The sequence below is a fragment of the Sturnira hondurensis genome, unplaced genomic scaffold, assembly GCF_014824575.4.
Source record: "Sturnira hondurensis isolate 20B ecotype Veracruz unplaced genomic scaffold, ASM1482457v3 Scaffold0014384, whole genome shotgun sequence".
In the NCBI taxonomy this organism is placed as follows: domain Eukaryota; kingdom Metazoa; phylum Chordata; class Mammalia; order Chiroptera; family Phyllostomidae; genus Sturnira; species Sturnira hondurensis.
The window spans coordinates 26,665,004-26,678,888 of record NW_028087015.1 but is presented as its reverse complement, the minus strand read 5'-3'; the positions used below and the strand labels follow the sequence as shown (position 1 = coordinate 26,678,888).

Sequence of the window (13,885 nt, the reverse complement as noted above, 5' to 3'; positions counted from 1 at the left end):
TCTTGCCAGTCCCTTCTTGCCTGTGAAGTTTCTTTTGAGAAATCAGCTGACAGTCTTCCAGGAATTCCTTTGTAGGTAACTCTCTTTCTCTTGCAGCTTTTAAGATTCTCTCTTTATCTTTACTCTTTGGCATTTTAATTATGATGTGTCTTGGTGTGGTCCTCTTTGGGTCCAACTTGTTTGAGACTCTCTGTGCCTCCTGGACTTGTATGTCTATTTCATTCATCAAATTAGGGAAGTTTTCTTTCATTGTGTTTTCAAATAAGTTTTCAATTTCTTCCTCTTCCTCTTCTCTTTCTGGCACCCCTGTGATTTGGATGTTTGTATGTTTGAAGATATCCCAGAGGTTCCTAAGCTTATCTTTGTTTGTTTGTTTGTTTAATTCTTTTTCTTCCTGCTGTTCTGATTGAATGTTTTTTCCTTCTTGTGTTCCAAATCATTGGTTTGGTTCTTGGCTTCATCCTCGCCACTGTTGGTTCCCTGTAGAGTTTTATTTCACTAAGTGTGATCTTCATTTCTTCCCTTATGTTTTTGCCATACTCAATGAGCTTGTTGCGCATCCTTGGCACTAGTGTATTGAACTCTGCATCTGATAGGTTGGCTATCTTTGTTTCATTTAGTTCTTTTTCTGGGAGTTTTTTTCTGTTCTTTCATTTGGACCATATTTCTTTGTCTCCTCAATTCATCAGCCTCTTTATGTTTGTTTCTGTGTATTAGGTAGAGCTGCTTTGACTCCCTGTAAAAGACACCTGCAAATTGAGTGGGGTGGAGCCTTAGGTAGTTGCCAGGGTGTGGCAACTTGCTTCACTGCTTTGTGGCTCATAGAGGGGGCAATACCACTGCCTGGCTCCTTGAGGTTACCCAGCACTAGCCCCATTTCCAGTCACTTCACCCACTTTCTGTGTGGGACTGGAACCCTTCCCGCTGTTGCTCTGGTGCTCATTCCCAGAGTGAGTAGGTTTACTTCCGTTCTAAGTCTGTGCAGGCCCTTTAAATGAACCCTCCAGAACATCCAGCAGTTACTTCTATTGCCCCAACCTCCACTGATTTTTACAGCCAGAGGTAATGGGGATTTATCTTCTGGGTGCTGGAAACCTGGGCTGTTCGGTCTAGCCTGGGACTGGGATTGTTTGCCACCAAGGTTTCCCTCCCAATTTTTATCTACTTCATGGGGATGTGGGACCCCATGCTACCAGTGCCCCCTCTACGTGGCATCTCTGTGCCTCAGCCCCTCTCTGAGTCTCCGCCCCTCCTACCTGAATGGATGAGTGTGGGTTCTTTAAATGCTTGATTGTCGGACTTCCACACATGTTGATTTTCTGACGGTTTTGGTTGTTACTTGTTTTGAGAAATAGTTATGATTCTCTCTGTGGTTGTGGGAGGAGGTAAAGCGTGTCTACTTACACCTCCATCTTGACCAGAAGTCTAATCTGTGACGCTTTTGCAGAGTTGTCCCGTCCCCTGCCTCCTCTCACCCCCTGTGGCACGCACCTCGAGCGTGGCAGCAGTCTGAGCAAACTGCAGTTATTTGTAAGGAAGTCTCCCTGTTACTGGTGACGCTGGGCTCCTTGAAAGCAGAAAACATGTCCTAGTCTTTGTTTTTCCCTATTGAGTCACACAATGAATATTTTAATATAATTATTTCAACCAATATGGTGAGCAGATGCTATTCATCTAATAGTTTTCTTGATTTATTCATAAAGTCCCAGAGACCTGATTGCACAGTTGCAGAATCAGATGCCTTTGGGGCCAGGCTGGTTATTTAAATGGTGGATGTGGACAGAGCGAGGTCTGGGGTGAGCTCGGGAAGACATTTCGTCTCCAGTGGGACTGCCTCCCCTTAGGTCCAGTGTTGTCACACAAGAGTAGGACAGGTGTGTTGTAGCCTGATGCATTTCTTTTTTCAAGAGAAATGGGAAAAGTTAAGAATTTTTTAATGTAAATATCCAAATTTGTAAATACCGGTGAGTAATTCACCTTAAAAAAGACTTTGTGGGCAAAAGTTTAAAAATAGCAGCCTCTCTGTGGGCTGAACGTGGACCCTGCTACCCCGGATTGCAGCCCTGGATTGGTCACATCCCTCCATCAGCCACAGACGGGGTCTGACACCCAGAAGAAAGTCTGAGTGATGGGAGAAGCCCTGCAGTTCTGTGATCTTTTCCCAGCCCATGTTTATCCTGCCTGTTCAACCAGGTGGCTGAAACTGTCTGGGAGAAGCTGTTATCCTTCATGGATGTCTGGCTGCTTTTGCTGATGGCTGTTAGGAAAGGCTTGGGGTCCTAGTCAGACCTGTGGTTTTCCGGTACACCAAGGAAGAGAGGTTATTGACTCCCTTGGGCCTAGGAATTAAGTTGTCCTTCGGTTCCAGCCCGTCTGGGTGGTCATTAACCATCTCAGAGAATCACAAGACACATTGCCTAAGAGGTTACCTAGAAAAGAGAATTTTGAGAATTGATAGCTGTATTTGGTCTTCCATAAATGACTCATTTAGCACCTCTCTGGCTCCCTACAGCCTTACCGCTGCCTGCTTCTCAGTTGTGCCTGAGTCAGCATATCTTATGCCCTCATGACCTTTGTAAAACACTTCCTCTTTCTTACCTTTGTGTCATTCCTGCCTGCTTAGAAGTATTGACACTTAGTGTAAACTTTTTAGTAGCCTAGCCATTCCTATTTTTATTTTCTTTAAAAACAAAGCAGTATAACAACAACAACAAACCCCACCCAATTAAACCAAATATAATTCTCTGTTTGGTCTTTTCCTATGAGCCTGGACTAGAGCTTCTGAGTCCAGGAGCCTCGGGGCCCAGAGGCAGTGTCCGAGGGCAGGTCTGGGAAGGAATCTGGAAGTGGCACATTCCTGACTGTGTGAGCGCCTTTCTGTGCACAGTTCGCCCTCACGTGTGTGGGTTGCATGTTGCAATAACATTGCGAAGAGGACTCAGAGGAGCGGTGGCCTTGCTCAAGGTCCCTGTTCTACGGAGTGTCATGCTGTGCCACCGGAAGGCTCTGTGTGCCCGCTGGTGCTGATGGAGACGGGAGGGGGAGATGCTCCTTAGGCCAGCATGGCTGGGGAAGGCTACTGGGGCCCAACCGAACAGGTAGACAGCTTTGTATTTGATCCATTATTATTATTTAATAATACGTGTGCAGCGCTCACTACGTGCCAGGCACTGTTACTTTTCATGCTGGATCAGTTCATTCTTACAACTCTTTTATGGTTGGTTGTGACTTTACCATCCCCATTTTAGAGAGAGAAAGCAGTCTGGGCAAGAACACCCAGCTAGAGGTAGTCATGAGTGCAGACCAAGTTTGGACTAGGTCTGTGTGACCGTCGCCCCTGTTTGTGCCTTCCTCACTCTGCCAAGGACCTCCTGGTGGGGAGGGGGCAGGGGAGGTGTTGGGAACAAAGGACTTGACACCTACCAAATGCTTACCACAGCACATGACACACAGCCATCCTTCAAAACATGTCAGCTGTGACTGTCCTCTATGGATTGACTATCTCTTATAAATCCTTTTGGAAAACTGTTTCATTTAATCCTCATTTAATGCGAGTTCTCTGGACCAGTGGCCTTGGTGACAAGGGCTCACTACTTGAGAACACTTACTTGTCTCTCTTGAGTAATAGGGACCTGCTCTATGTGTCATTGTCAGAGAGTGTCCTTGTAGTTAAGGTTTTGAGCAGATGACAAGGCAGCTAACTTGATAATTTAATCATTGCAATGAAAGGCAGGACTTTTCTGCTAAAACTCAGATGAAGTTGATTTCTTAAAAATCTATGACTGGAGTATTTCACAAACAGAAAGAAGGAAAACCAGGGTTCCCAAGCACGTGACAGGAGCATGGAGTGACTCATTTGCTCTTTGTGAACAGGTTCTGCTGTTGCTGTGACCTCAGGTCCCGGCCACGGTCATCCCTGGTGTCTAGGTCATTGCTTCAAGCTGCATCTGATATACACAGAGGATCTTGGACTTCTGAGTACTTAAAATTCTGAGTATACCTGGTTTTACAAGGGAAAAAATCTAGGTGCTTTGGTTCAATTGTACGTAGGTCGGTAGGTTAACACAGTCTGTTAATGAATGTAACTATGCATTGTGTCTCTTTGCCAGGGCAAATGTGTCGTGATTTTTCAAGAGTCGAGAGACCCAGATGTGAGCTTTCTGTATTAAGAGACAGTAGTTACCCTTCCCCTTCATCCTCTAACATTTCTCCCACCCGAATTTTAACGCTAATTACAAAGTCGCCCTCTTCCTGGTTTTAGAGTTCTAAAATCTCCCCTTCTCAACACACATACACACACGCGCACGCCCCTTAGCAACTCCCAGAATTTAATCCGTGAAGTACTGCTAAGGAACTGAGGTTTCCTGAAGGTATAAGTTACTTGACAGAACACTCTGCCATTTGCCAGCTGTGACTTGTCTTTATAGAGGAGACACTGATGGTGGCCAACTCGTAGAGCTGACAAGAGGATTAAACGAGTTAAATTTCTAAATGTGAAATGCAACAGCAGTCTCTGGCACATAGTTGGTTCTCAACAAATGTAAGACACTGTTACAGCTCCATGTCTAGGAAGTAGCAGAACTGATCCCTGCCCGATTCTGTTCATTTGTTCCACAAACATTTGTTGAGCAACTAGCTCTGTTGCTAAATGCTGGGGAGATAGCCTGTGTGCTCAGCTACTGTGCTCTGTCACCTCCGGTTTGACATCAGAGAAGCCGTCTTCCTGCATTGTATGAAGTTGGAAAATAAGGCCACCAAACTAGGATTTTGTTTAAAAGTTTTATAGTTAAGCATCACGGGTAGCTATTGTTCAGGTAAAGAATGCACACCTAATAGTCATTCCTGTTGATCTCAAGGGAGTGCCGACTTCACGCTGCAGTGTAGGACAAGCGTGACCATGGCTGCTGATACAGCTTATTACGTTTAAAGGAATGATCAAATCTTTGACAACATGTTGCTCCTTAGCTTGGGAAGTAAAGTTTTCCTCAAATTATATGTAATTAAAGGGGTCATTTGCATTTAGTAAGCACAGCCTTTGCCTTTGAACAAAAGCCAGTAAGTTGCTAGAGGTCAAGCTTTTCAAAGCAGAGTAAACAGAAGAATCAGGACTTTCTCCTAAAGCTGTATGGTGTGAGGAATGTGAATAATATAAAATATGAGATAAGAGTTGTATTTTTTTAAAAGGCAGAGGCTTTAGCCTCTGGCTGGTGTGGCTCAGGGGATTGTGTGCCAGCTCGATTCTCAGTCAAGGCACTTGGCTGGGTTGCAGACCAGGTCTCCAGGAGGGGGGCGTGAGAGGCAACCACACATGGATGTTTCTCTTCCTCTCCTTCTCCCTCTCTCCCCCTCTCTCTAAAAATAAATAAATAAATAATAAAATAAAATAAAAGGCAAAGTCTTTAAATTACTGTGGCTTTATCATCTGAATAATAATCAGATATTCAACCAAACAGGTTTATAGGGTTGGGACCCCTGTGTTTGCACTAGGTTGCCATTTCTGACTTTGCAGCATTTCATTAGTCACTCACAAGCTGTATACAACATGAAATGGCCAAGGACGGCCACCCATGATCGTTCCTTTGTGGTTCTCCAGCTTCATGAGTCATTGCAGGACAGCCCTCTGCACCAAGGGCTCGTGGGAATAGACACCCAATAGAAAAATAACACCACTGAGAGCTGAAGCAGAAAGCACCAGGACCTCAGAAGTGTGTCCCCAGCCCTGCCGTGTTCAGCCGTGTGACCTTGTGCAAGTCATAGTCCTCCAGGGCCCTGGTTTACTCGCACATAAAATAGTTTCTAGTGTCTCTTGCTGAAGTTTGGTCCACTCCGGAGTTTAATAATATCCGCTGAGAGAGAGAAAAGATAAAGCACTTTCAGGGGACAGTGCTTCGTGATTGATGTAGTTATAGCAGCTTTGTTGACTTGGAAAACAGCAGTAGCAGATGAGTCAGCCTGGCACATAGCTATTGGAGATCAGTGATGCTTTTTTGGTTAAAAAAAAGACCTGACTACAGCATAAGTTTAGGAGGCAGTGGTCAGTGTGACGTCAAGTTCCAGAAATAGCAGTTAAACTCTTGTACAGAGGACAGTATGGAGGGGACAGTTGTCACGAACTGGTTTTCCCAGCCAAACCTCTACTTCCCCAGCTGTCCCTAGGGAAGGCGCTCATGTGGGAGACCATGGGGGCGTAACACCCCCATCCAGTGAACAGTCCACGCGGAATGCATTGCTTTGGACGTCACTGCTGGTGACTAAGAAGAGGCAGGTGGTAGTTTTGAACCTCCTTTCTGCCTGGTTTGGTTCTCTCAGGGTGGATGCAAAAGGGAAACTCCAGTCCCATGCAGGTTGCGTCTCCAGAGCGCCCGCTGCCACCCCCTGGACCAGCCCCACCTGCTTCTCCGCAGACACGCAGATCCGACCCGCCCATCTTCCATCCTTCCCTTGGGCCGGGTTCTTCTTCCAATCAAGTGGTGCTGGTCAATTAAAGAGGAAGGCTAGAAGGCTTATTATGTATGCCAAGGCTGCCCAAAATAAATCAGCTGGCACTTGTGTGTTCACATGTAACAGATGAGAATGAACTTTCAAATCGTTGCCTTTTTTCCAAAATACTTATACTTAAAAAAAAAAAGAAATTTGAAGTAAATGTTAAAAGAGGTATGAAACAAACACCTCCATAGAACATGAAGCTCTGGCAGAAGAGTCCTCGGACCCCACTCCCTTTGGTCTCGTGGCGCCCGGATCTCGATGTGCCACGCTTCCTGTTTGGCTGCGGCGTATATGTGTTGGCTTATGGAGATCTGTTCATTCTCAGACCTAAAGACCGTGTCGTGTAGAATGTGCCGGAATGCGGGTGGATCCGCAGCCTGGTTGACAGTGCTGTGTCCTTGTTGACTGCTTGTTTGGTGTCGGGCTGGGGTTGTGTGAAATGTTACCGGGGTGGGGGGGGGGGGTTGGGCGAGGGGGTACATCTGGAGAGTACTATTTTTGCAGTTTTCTCTGACTCTATAATTATTTCAGAGTTTGAAAGTAAAAAAGAAGTCATTGAAAGGCAGTCGTCCTGGTTAGGAGGGAACACAGCCAGGTTAATGCAGCAGTGCAGCACGGCACACTTCCAGGGGGGATTTTCATCTATCTGACCTTAAAATAAAAGCATCTTTTCTCTCCCTGCCACTGAGTTCTGTATCCTCCACACTCACGCTGTCACTGACTGTGACACTGTTGATGTTTTGGAAAGAAAGCTCAGCCAAGGGCCCATCAGGGAGAGCTCTTCCGGGAAGTCTATCCAGGCTGCTGCTCAATTACTTAATAAGAAAATGGTGCTGAAACCCAAGCCCCGTCTGCAGTCACCTAGTACACAAAAAGGTATATGAATAATGTAGCATGTTTTTCGGAAGCTTTCCTGTGCTTAAAGCATTTGGTAATTACACGAAAGAAGCATTGACATGCTGTGACATCATCATGTGGCCACACGTGCACATCAGTGTCCCGTAGCCTGGCGTGGTGACACACTGTGATGAGTATTCCACAGGGGGAAAGACAAGGGTTAAAAGTGACTAAAAAGAGTCAGCCTTTGATCCATTCACGTCTCTGTGTGTAGAGAGAAAGGGAAAGGCAGTAGCAAACTGCGAGTCCAAGCTCCCCTGGATTTTACAACGTGCTGTAAATTACTGCCTCGCTCTTTGATAAGATTGATGGCAGTTTTGCTCTTTATCACTTGGAGAAATGCAACCGAATTCCCTGAGCCAGCCGATCTCTCCCTTGTTATTGCCAAGAGTGATCGTCTTCTCTTTTTTTTGGTTATGGGTCAATGCAGTTGATTGCATCTGTCAGACACCTGTGAAGGTGAGCCGAGCTCAGGACTGTGCCTTAGTGAATGTTTTCATGTGTGCTCATATAACTTAGTTTTTTAAAAAGTCAGTTACTCAGGAACATGAAAGGACCTTTGCATGAAGCGGAACGATAATTTTGTGCCAGGTGTGTAGACGAGCTGGCTGACTCCAGAGACTAAACTCTCAGGTTTTCAGAAATCACTCTGTCTGACACTTTTTCTGGCTTCTTCTCCAGAGTTATCAATGCCGGGAAGAGCACACACAATGAGGACCAAGCCAGCTGCGAAGTACTCACCGTGAAGAAGAAAGCCGGGGCCGCTATGTCCACCCCCAACAGGAACTCCACCAAGAGACGCTCCTCCCTTCCCAACGGGGAGGGGCTGCAACTGAAGGAGAACTCGGTAAGACCCTCCTTTACCCTCGGTTCTGGGGGAAGAGGAGCACGCACACTCTGGCCCCACTGTGAGATGTTTGAGCCGCATCCTGGTCTGTTGTGGACAAGAGAGAAGCAGTGTCCCCAGAGTCAGCGGAGTGGTGGGTTTCTACTCGGGCTGTCAGTCAAAGCTGAAGGTGACGTATGCATGGGGAACCAGTGTTTAGGTTTTTAACCTTGAAAGTAAATAAAACACTCATATATAGATTTTATTGCGAGAATTCGTTTAAAGAATTCGTTTAATTCGTTTTAAGGTAGCCAGTGCACGGGTTTTGTGAAGGAGCTAGTTTGGCTCTGTTCCACTGACAAGGGGTGGAAATAACCAACGTCACTGGCTCACAGCCCTGCTGTGTCCTTGCCCCTTTCCTCCCCTTTTCCCACCCGTTGGGGCCTGTGCCTGACGCTGCTACAGGTCAGTACTTGTTTCTCTTGGCCCAACGCCCTGGCATCCCAGGGGGTGACCCTCCAGGCAAACCACAGAGGTTTCTCCTCTCTCCAGCTTCTGGAGCATACAGGAGACATCTTCAAAAAATTCAGAAGAACCCCTCAGAAAGGGGTGGGGAATGATTGGCCCTCTGCACTCAGCAGCTGATGTGGTCCTGCCGAAAAGAGACATCGAATGGATGACCCAAATGTGACTATTTGTTCTGGCAGTCTTGAGGATATTTTTGTATATAAATTTTTAAAGGCTTGCAAAGAACCTAGGATTCTCTTCTTAGAGTAAGAAATAGTGTCTCACTGCATTTATGTTTAGGAACGAAGAGTACTGGTTTATTGTGCTAGCATGACTTCAGTGCCGGTGTCCGGGCTGAAAGAAGCATTGATAAGACTCTGCGCACAGGCAGACAGGCAGTAGACAGCAGTAGTGGTGCAGTGTGCAGGCGCTGGGGTGAGACGTTTGGGTGCAGTCCATCACTTGTTTAGTTATTTCATTTAGGGATAGTTAGTTATTCTTTACACCCCAGTATTCTCACCTATAAAAATGAATAATAATGGTAGTAATTACTAAATATAGTTCGAACAAGCTGGCCAGAAGTATAAAGTTCAAAATCCCACAGAAAATTTTGAGCCAGTTTCTGAATTAATCAGCCCTCAGTAAATATCAGTGAGACTGTCCTGGAGTGTGTCCCACCCGTGTCATGCTCTGTGGGCCATGCCCGCTGCATTTTGTGTGTTTGTTTATTTGCTAATTTGGAGAGGACACAAGCTCTTTCATACCTGCTTTGACAGATTGGGAGGATTGTGTTATCATGGAACAGGGCTTAGAAAATGTACGACCTTGATGATAATTTCGTATGGGTGCCGGTGACGTGATGTTGCCCTTTGCCTTCCATTTCCCCCTGCCACTGAGATGTACAGTGATTTCTGTAAGAAATAAGTCAGAGTTGACACTTGGCCCAGGACCAGTTGGCGATGGCGTTTTTCCCTTGCTAAGTTCCTCCTATGAATGCAGCCAGGAGCACCGTTTTAACTCCCTGTTCCTAAGCGCACTGTGCTGCCTTCTTTACTGTTGTGTGCTGAGTTTCCCAACATCCCCCGTCTTCGCCCTTTGTAGCTGCACAGTTCAGAGCAGCATCAAATGCATCCCTGTTGCTGTGCGGCCGTCTCTGCCGTCCATCTCCAGAACATCTCTCCCGGTCCTCCCTCCCCCACCAGGTTGCCCCTGGCAACCACCATTCTACTTTCTGTCTCTGAATTTGACTACTCCAGGTACCTCATGTAAATAGAATTATATGATATTTGTCTTTTTGTGTCTGGTTTATTTATCATTGTCATAATGGCTCCAAGCTTCATCCATATACAGAATGTGTCAGCATTTCATCCCTTTCTGAGGCTGAATACTGCCAATTCTACTCTTCTATATGTACACACACCATGTTGTTCATCCATTCCCCTGTCGATGAGCACGTGATCCCATCTTTTGGCTATTGTGAGTGATGCAGCTGTGAGCTCGGTGTGTAGAAATCTGTTTAAGTCCCTGCTTTCTGTTCTTTTGGATCTATTCCCAGAGTGGAATTGAGGGATGATATGGTAATTTCGTTTGATTTTTTGAGGAACCGTCACGCTGCTGTCTGCATCAGCTGTGCCATTTTACATTCTCACCCGTAAAACACAAGGGTTCCGATTTCTCTACTTCCTCACCAGCACTTACTAATTACTTTAAAAAAAATAGTGGCTACCCTAGTGGGTATAAAGTGGTGCCTTATTGTGGTTTTGTATTTCCCAGTTGTCAGAGATGCCGAGCATCTTTGGCTGCTTATTGACCAACTGTACATTTCTTCAAGGAAATGTTTGTTCAAGTTCTTTGCCCATTTTTAAGTTAGGTTGCCTTTTTTACTGGTGCTGTTTGTCCTGCTTTTTTTAAAAGCTTGAAATACTGTAATCTAACGTGCCAGATGAATCACTGAGTGCTTGTCATGTGCTGGGTTCAGCCAGGAATACACCAGACAGAAAGCCCCACTTGCAGGAAGCTTATATTCATTGAACAAGACAAACAATTAAAATACGTAGTGTCGCAGATCAGCTTCCAGAGAAAAACAGAGTAGGGAAGCAGGAATATAGGAACTGTGAGGTGCAAGAAGCACTTAAAGAAGGCATTGCTGAGAAGGTGACATTTGGGCAGAGACCTGAAGTGCAGCTCTTGGGGGAAGAGAGTCCTAACATCCCAGACAATGACAAAGACCCTGAGCAAGAACAGGCCTGGTGTTTTTAAAGACCAGCAGGAGGGCCTGTGTGGCTGCCGCAGGGACAGGAAAGCCTGGATTGCAGAAGATGTTGTCATCGAGATACTGAGAGTGGAGCGAGGCCATCGGGCAGGACCCGAAAGGCCCGTTGTCAGTTCTTTGGTTTCTACTTGGAATAAACAGCTTAATAGCAGAAGACAGAGATTTTTTCATCTTAAGGATGCCTCCTTGTTGGCGCTTAGGCAAGGTAGTGACAAAGGGCCCAGAGGAAGAGAACACCTGCAGGAGGTAGGTCAGCCCCGCCCCCTGTGAATCCCTTTCTTCATTCAACAGACGCTTGGTAAGCGCCGGGTCAGCATTCTAGGCCTGGGGAGCAGGAATGGACTCAGTGCACTGCCTGTGGCTGAGCTGAGGAGGCAGGCAGGGTTGGCAGGCAGCAGCTCTGCAGTGAAGTGAGTGTTAGGAGAAAGATGGAGAAACTGAGAGTGTATGGGAGCCTAACCCAGACTGGTCACTGGTAGTTCGGGAAACAGCAGAAGAGGGGCTAGGGTGGATTAGGGAAGGCTTCCTGGAGAAAGTGACATTTGAGCTGCCATCTTGAAAAGTGAATAGGGAGCAACCAAGCAGATAAAAGACAGGGCATTGTCTGCCAGAGGGAACAAGCATGTGCCAAGACAGGTGGTGCCGCAGCACCTGAGGCGTGTCTCCTGGGGCTGGAGCACGGGCGGTCGCTTGTGGGACGTGATGAGGCTGAAGCAGCGAGCAGGTCTCCCACACAAGAGACCTGATAGGGCACTGAATGTTAACCAGGTGACTGTAGACAGGAGGACAATGGACAAGACAGTGATGGCAGTGGGGAAGCTCACTTGGGAGCTTCTGTCACCAGGGGAGCAGACCGGAAGCTGGGACACCCATGAGTCTGTCTCAGATGGAAACCTGGATGAGAAGTGAGGAAAAAGGTGGAAGTACGGGAGTGATTAGAGCAAGAGAAGGCTCAGAAGAGGTGATATGGGAGATGAATTCAGGTGACCTGGTGACCCGCTGGGAGTGGACCACTGCAGCAGGATCCGGCGTAAAGGCAAGGGGACGGGCAGAAACGACCTGAGTCTTGAGTGTTCTGACTCTCCAGGTGGAAGTGTTTGGAGCTCAGGGGCAACTGTAGGGAGGCTTAGATTTCAGGAGTTGCAAATCCAGTGAAGTTCCAAGAAGAGAGGGGAGCTGCAGTGGGGGGGGTGGCTATGCCGTGGGCCACACAGAGGTCAGAACAATAAGGATGAAAAAATAGGCAAGTGCTACAGTAGGCCTGAAATGGGACCACCAGCGAAAGGACCACATCGTTACCTCACTCGCAAACAGAGGCTGCAAACGGCAGATGCAGGGGCTCCCTCCAGAACACATGTGGTCAATATCTCCTTCCTTTCTTTACCTCTTCATCCTCAGTAAACTTGGTAAAGTCAGAGTGAGTGTTTTCACAGACTTCTTTCATGTATAGTATCACCTCCTTATTGGATGTAGAAGAAAACCTAAAATTTTCTGCAAAGTAACATTGAATTCACACTGAACAAGAGGAATGATTGTAGGAGGTTTTTCTGTGTTAGGAATGTCAGTGATGTGCAGAGAAACTCACTAGAAGTTTAACTTAACGAGTGTATTTGATGACGTTTCTTGTATTGAGTCGCAGTGGGGTAACTGGGTAGCAGTGGGACGATTTTTTCTTCCTGCAGATAATGTGTAATTGGTGTAAAGATTTTAAGACAGCTTTACACCATCTCTTATGCCAAGTCATAGAGAAACCTTTTAGCCAAAGGAGTTCAAATAATCTTCCTGTGTGAAAACAAAACTGAAAAAAAAAAAATCTCGGCGGAGCCCTGGCCAGTGTGCCTTGGGAGGGAGTTGTCCTGCAAACCGGAAGGTTGTGGGCTCAATTTCTGGTCAAGGTGCATGCCTGGCTTACGAGTTCAGTCCCCAGTCCCTGTCTCTAAAATCAATACACATGTCCTTGGGGGAGGATTAAAAAGAACTTGGTGGATGAAATGACATATACTGTATTCTGCCTCGCCCAGCTCCCACAAGGTGGTTACCGAAGGACTGTTGTTTCCCGGTATTTGACTGAGCTCTTGACAGCAGCACCTGACTTAAAAGGAAGGAAACGCACATTAACTTGAGACTCCATCTGCGTGTAAGGAAAATGTCAGGAGCTAAAGGAGCAATGTTTGAAAGATGTCGTAAAACTTAAAAGGGATACAAATAAAAGAGTTTCAAACTGTTCTACACTGTAGTATTTTAGCCTGAGGATATGCAAGGGGACCTGGTTGAATTATTGTGTTCTCTCTTACAAGATAGTCAGTAATGCCCTGGCCAGTGTGGGTCAGGTGGTTGGAGCATTGTCCTATAAACCAGAAGGTCCTGGGTTTGATCCCTGCTCAGGACACATAACCTAGGTTGCGGGTTAAGTCCCTGGTCTCTGTGGGTACAAGAGGCAACTGATTGGTGTTTCTTTCTTTCATCAGTATATCTCTCCCTCTCTCTAAAATCAATAAGCATGTCCTCGGGTGAGGTTTTTTTTTTTTAAACAACTCAGTAATGGATCCAATTTCTTTTTTTTTTAATTTAGAGATTAGTAATATAATTAGTGAAATAAAGAAATAACCGTCTCTCTTTTGAGAAATAAGAAAGAACTTTTGAAATCTCCGAAGTGGAGATGAAGGATGCTTTCTGTGACGAGACAGGCCCGGAAGTTCCCCTGTGCCAGAGCCGCGTGGGGCTCTGTGTGTGTGAAGACCCGCAAGCCCACAGCGAGGCAGGTTGGAAGCAGGTGCTCCATGGTAGAGTGCAAGCCTCTCACTGTTTCCGTGCCTCTGACAACTCGTCTGGGGACATAGGGTGGGTGGCTGGGAAAGAAGAGAATCTAAAATGCTGGTATTCCCAAAAGATGCCTT

At 46.3% G+C, this 13,885-nt stretch overlaps 1 protein-coding gene across 2 annotated transcripts in view; it reads left to right on the top strand.

Annotated features, from left to right (window-relative positions):
• The window catches only part of PPM1H (protein phosphatase, Mg2+/Mn2+ dependent 1H), a 241,855-nt gene that overhangs the window by 87,724 nt on the left and 140,246 nt on the right, over positions 1-13,885 (top strand). For both annotated transcript variants that reach the window (XM_037063062.1, XM_037063063.1), the window contains exon 2: positions 8,065-8,230. In XM_037063062.1, coding sequence (XP_036918957.1) covers positions 8,065-8,230 — 166 coding nt within the window. The remainder of the gene's footprint in view (positions 1-8,064; positions 8,231-13,885) is intronic.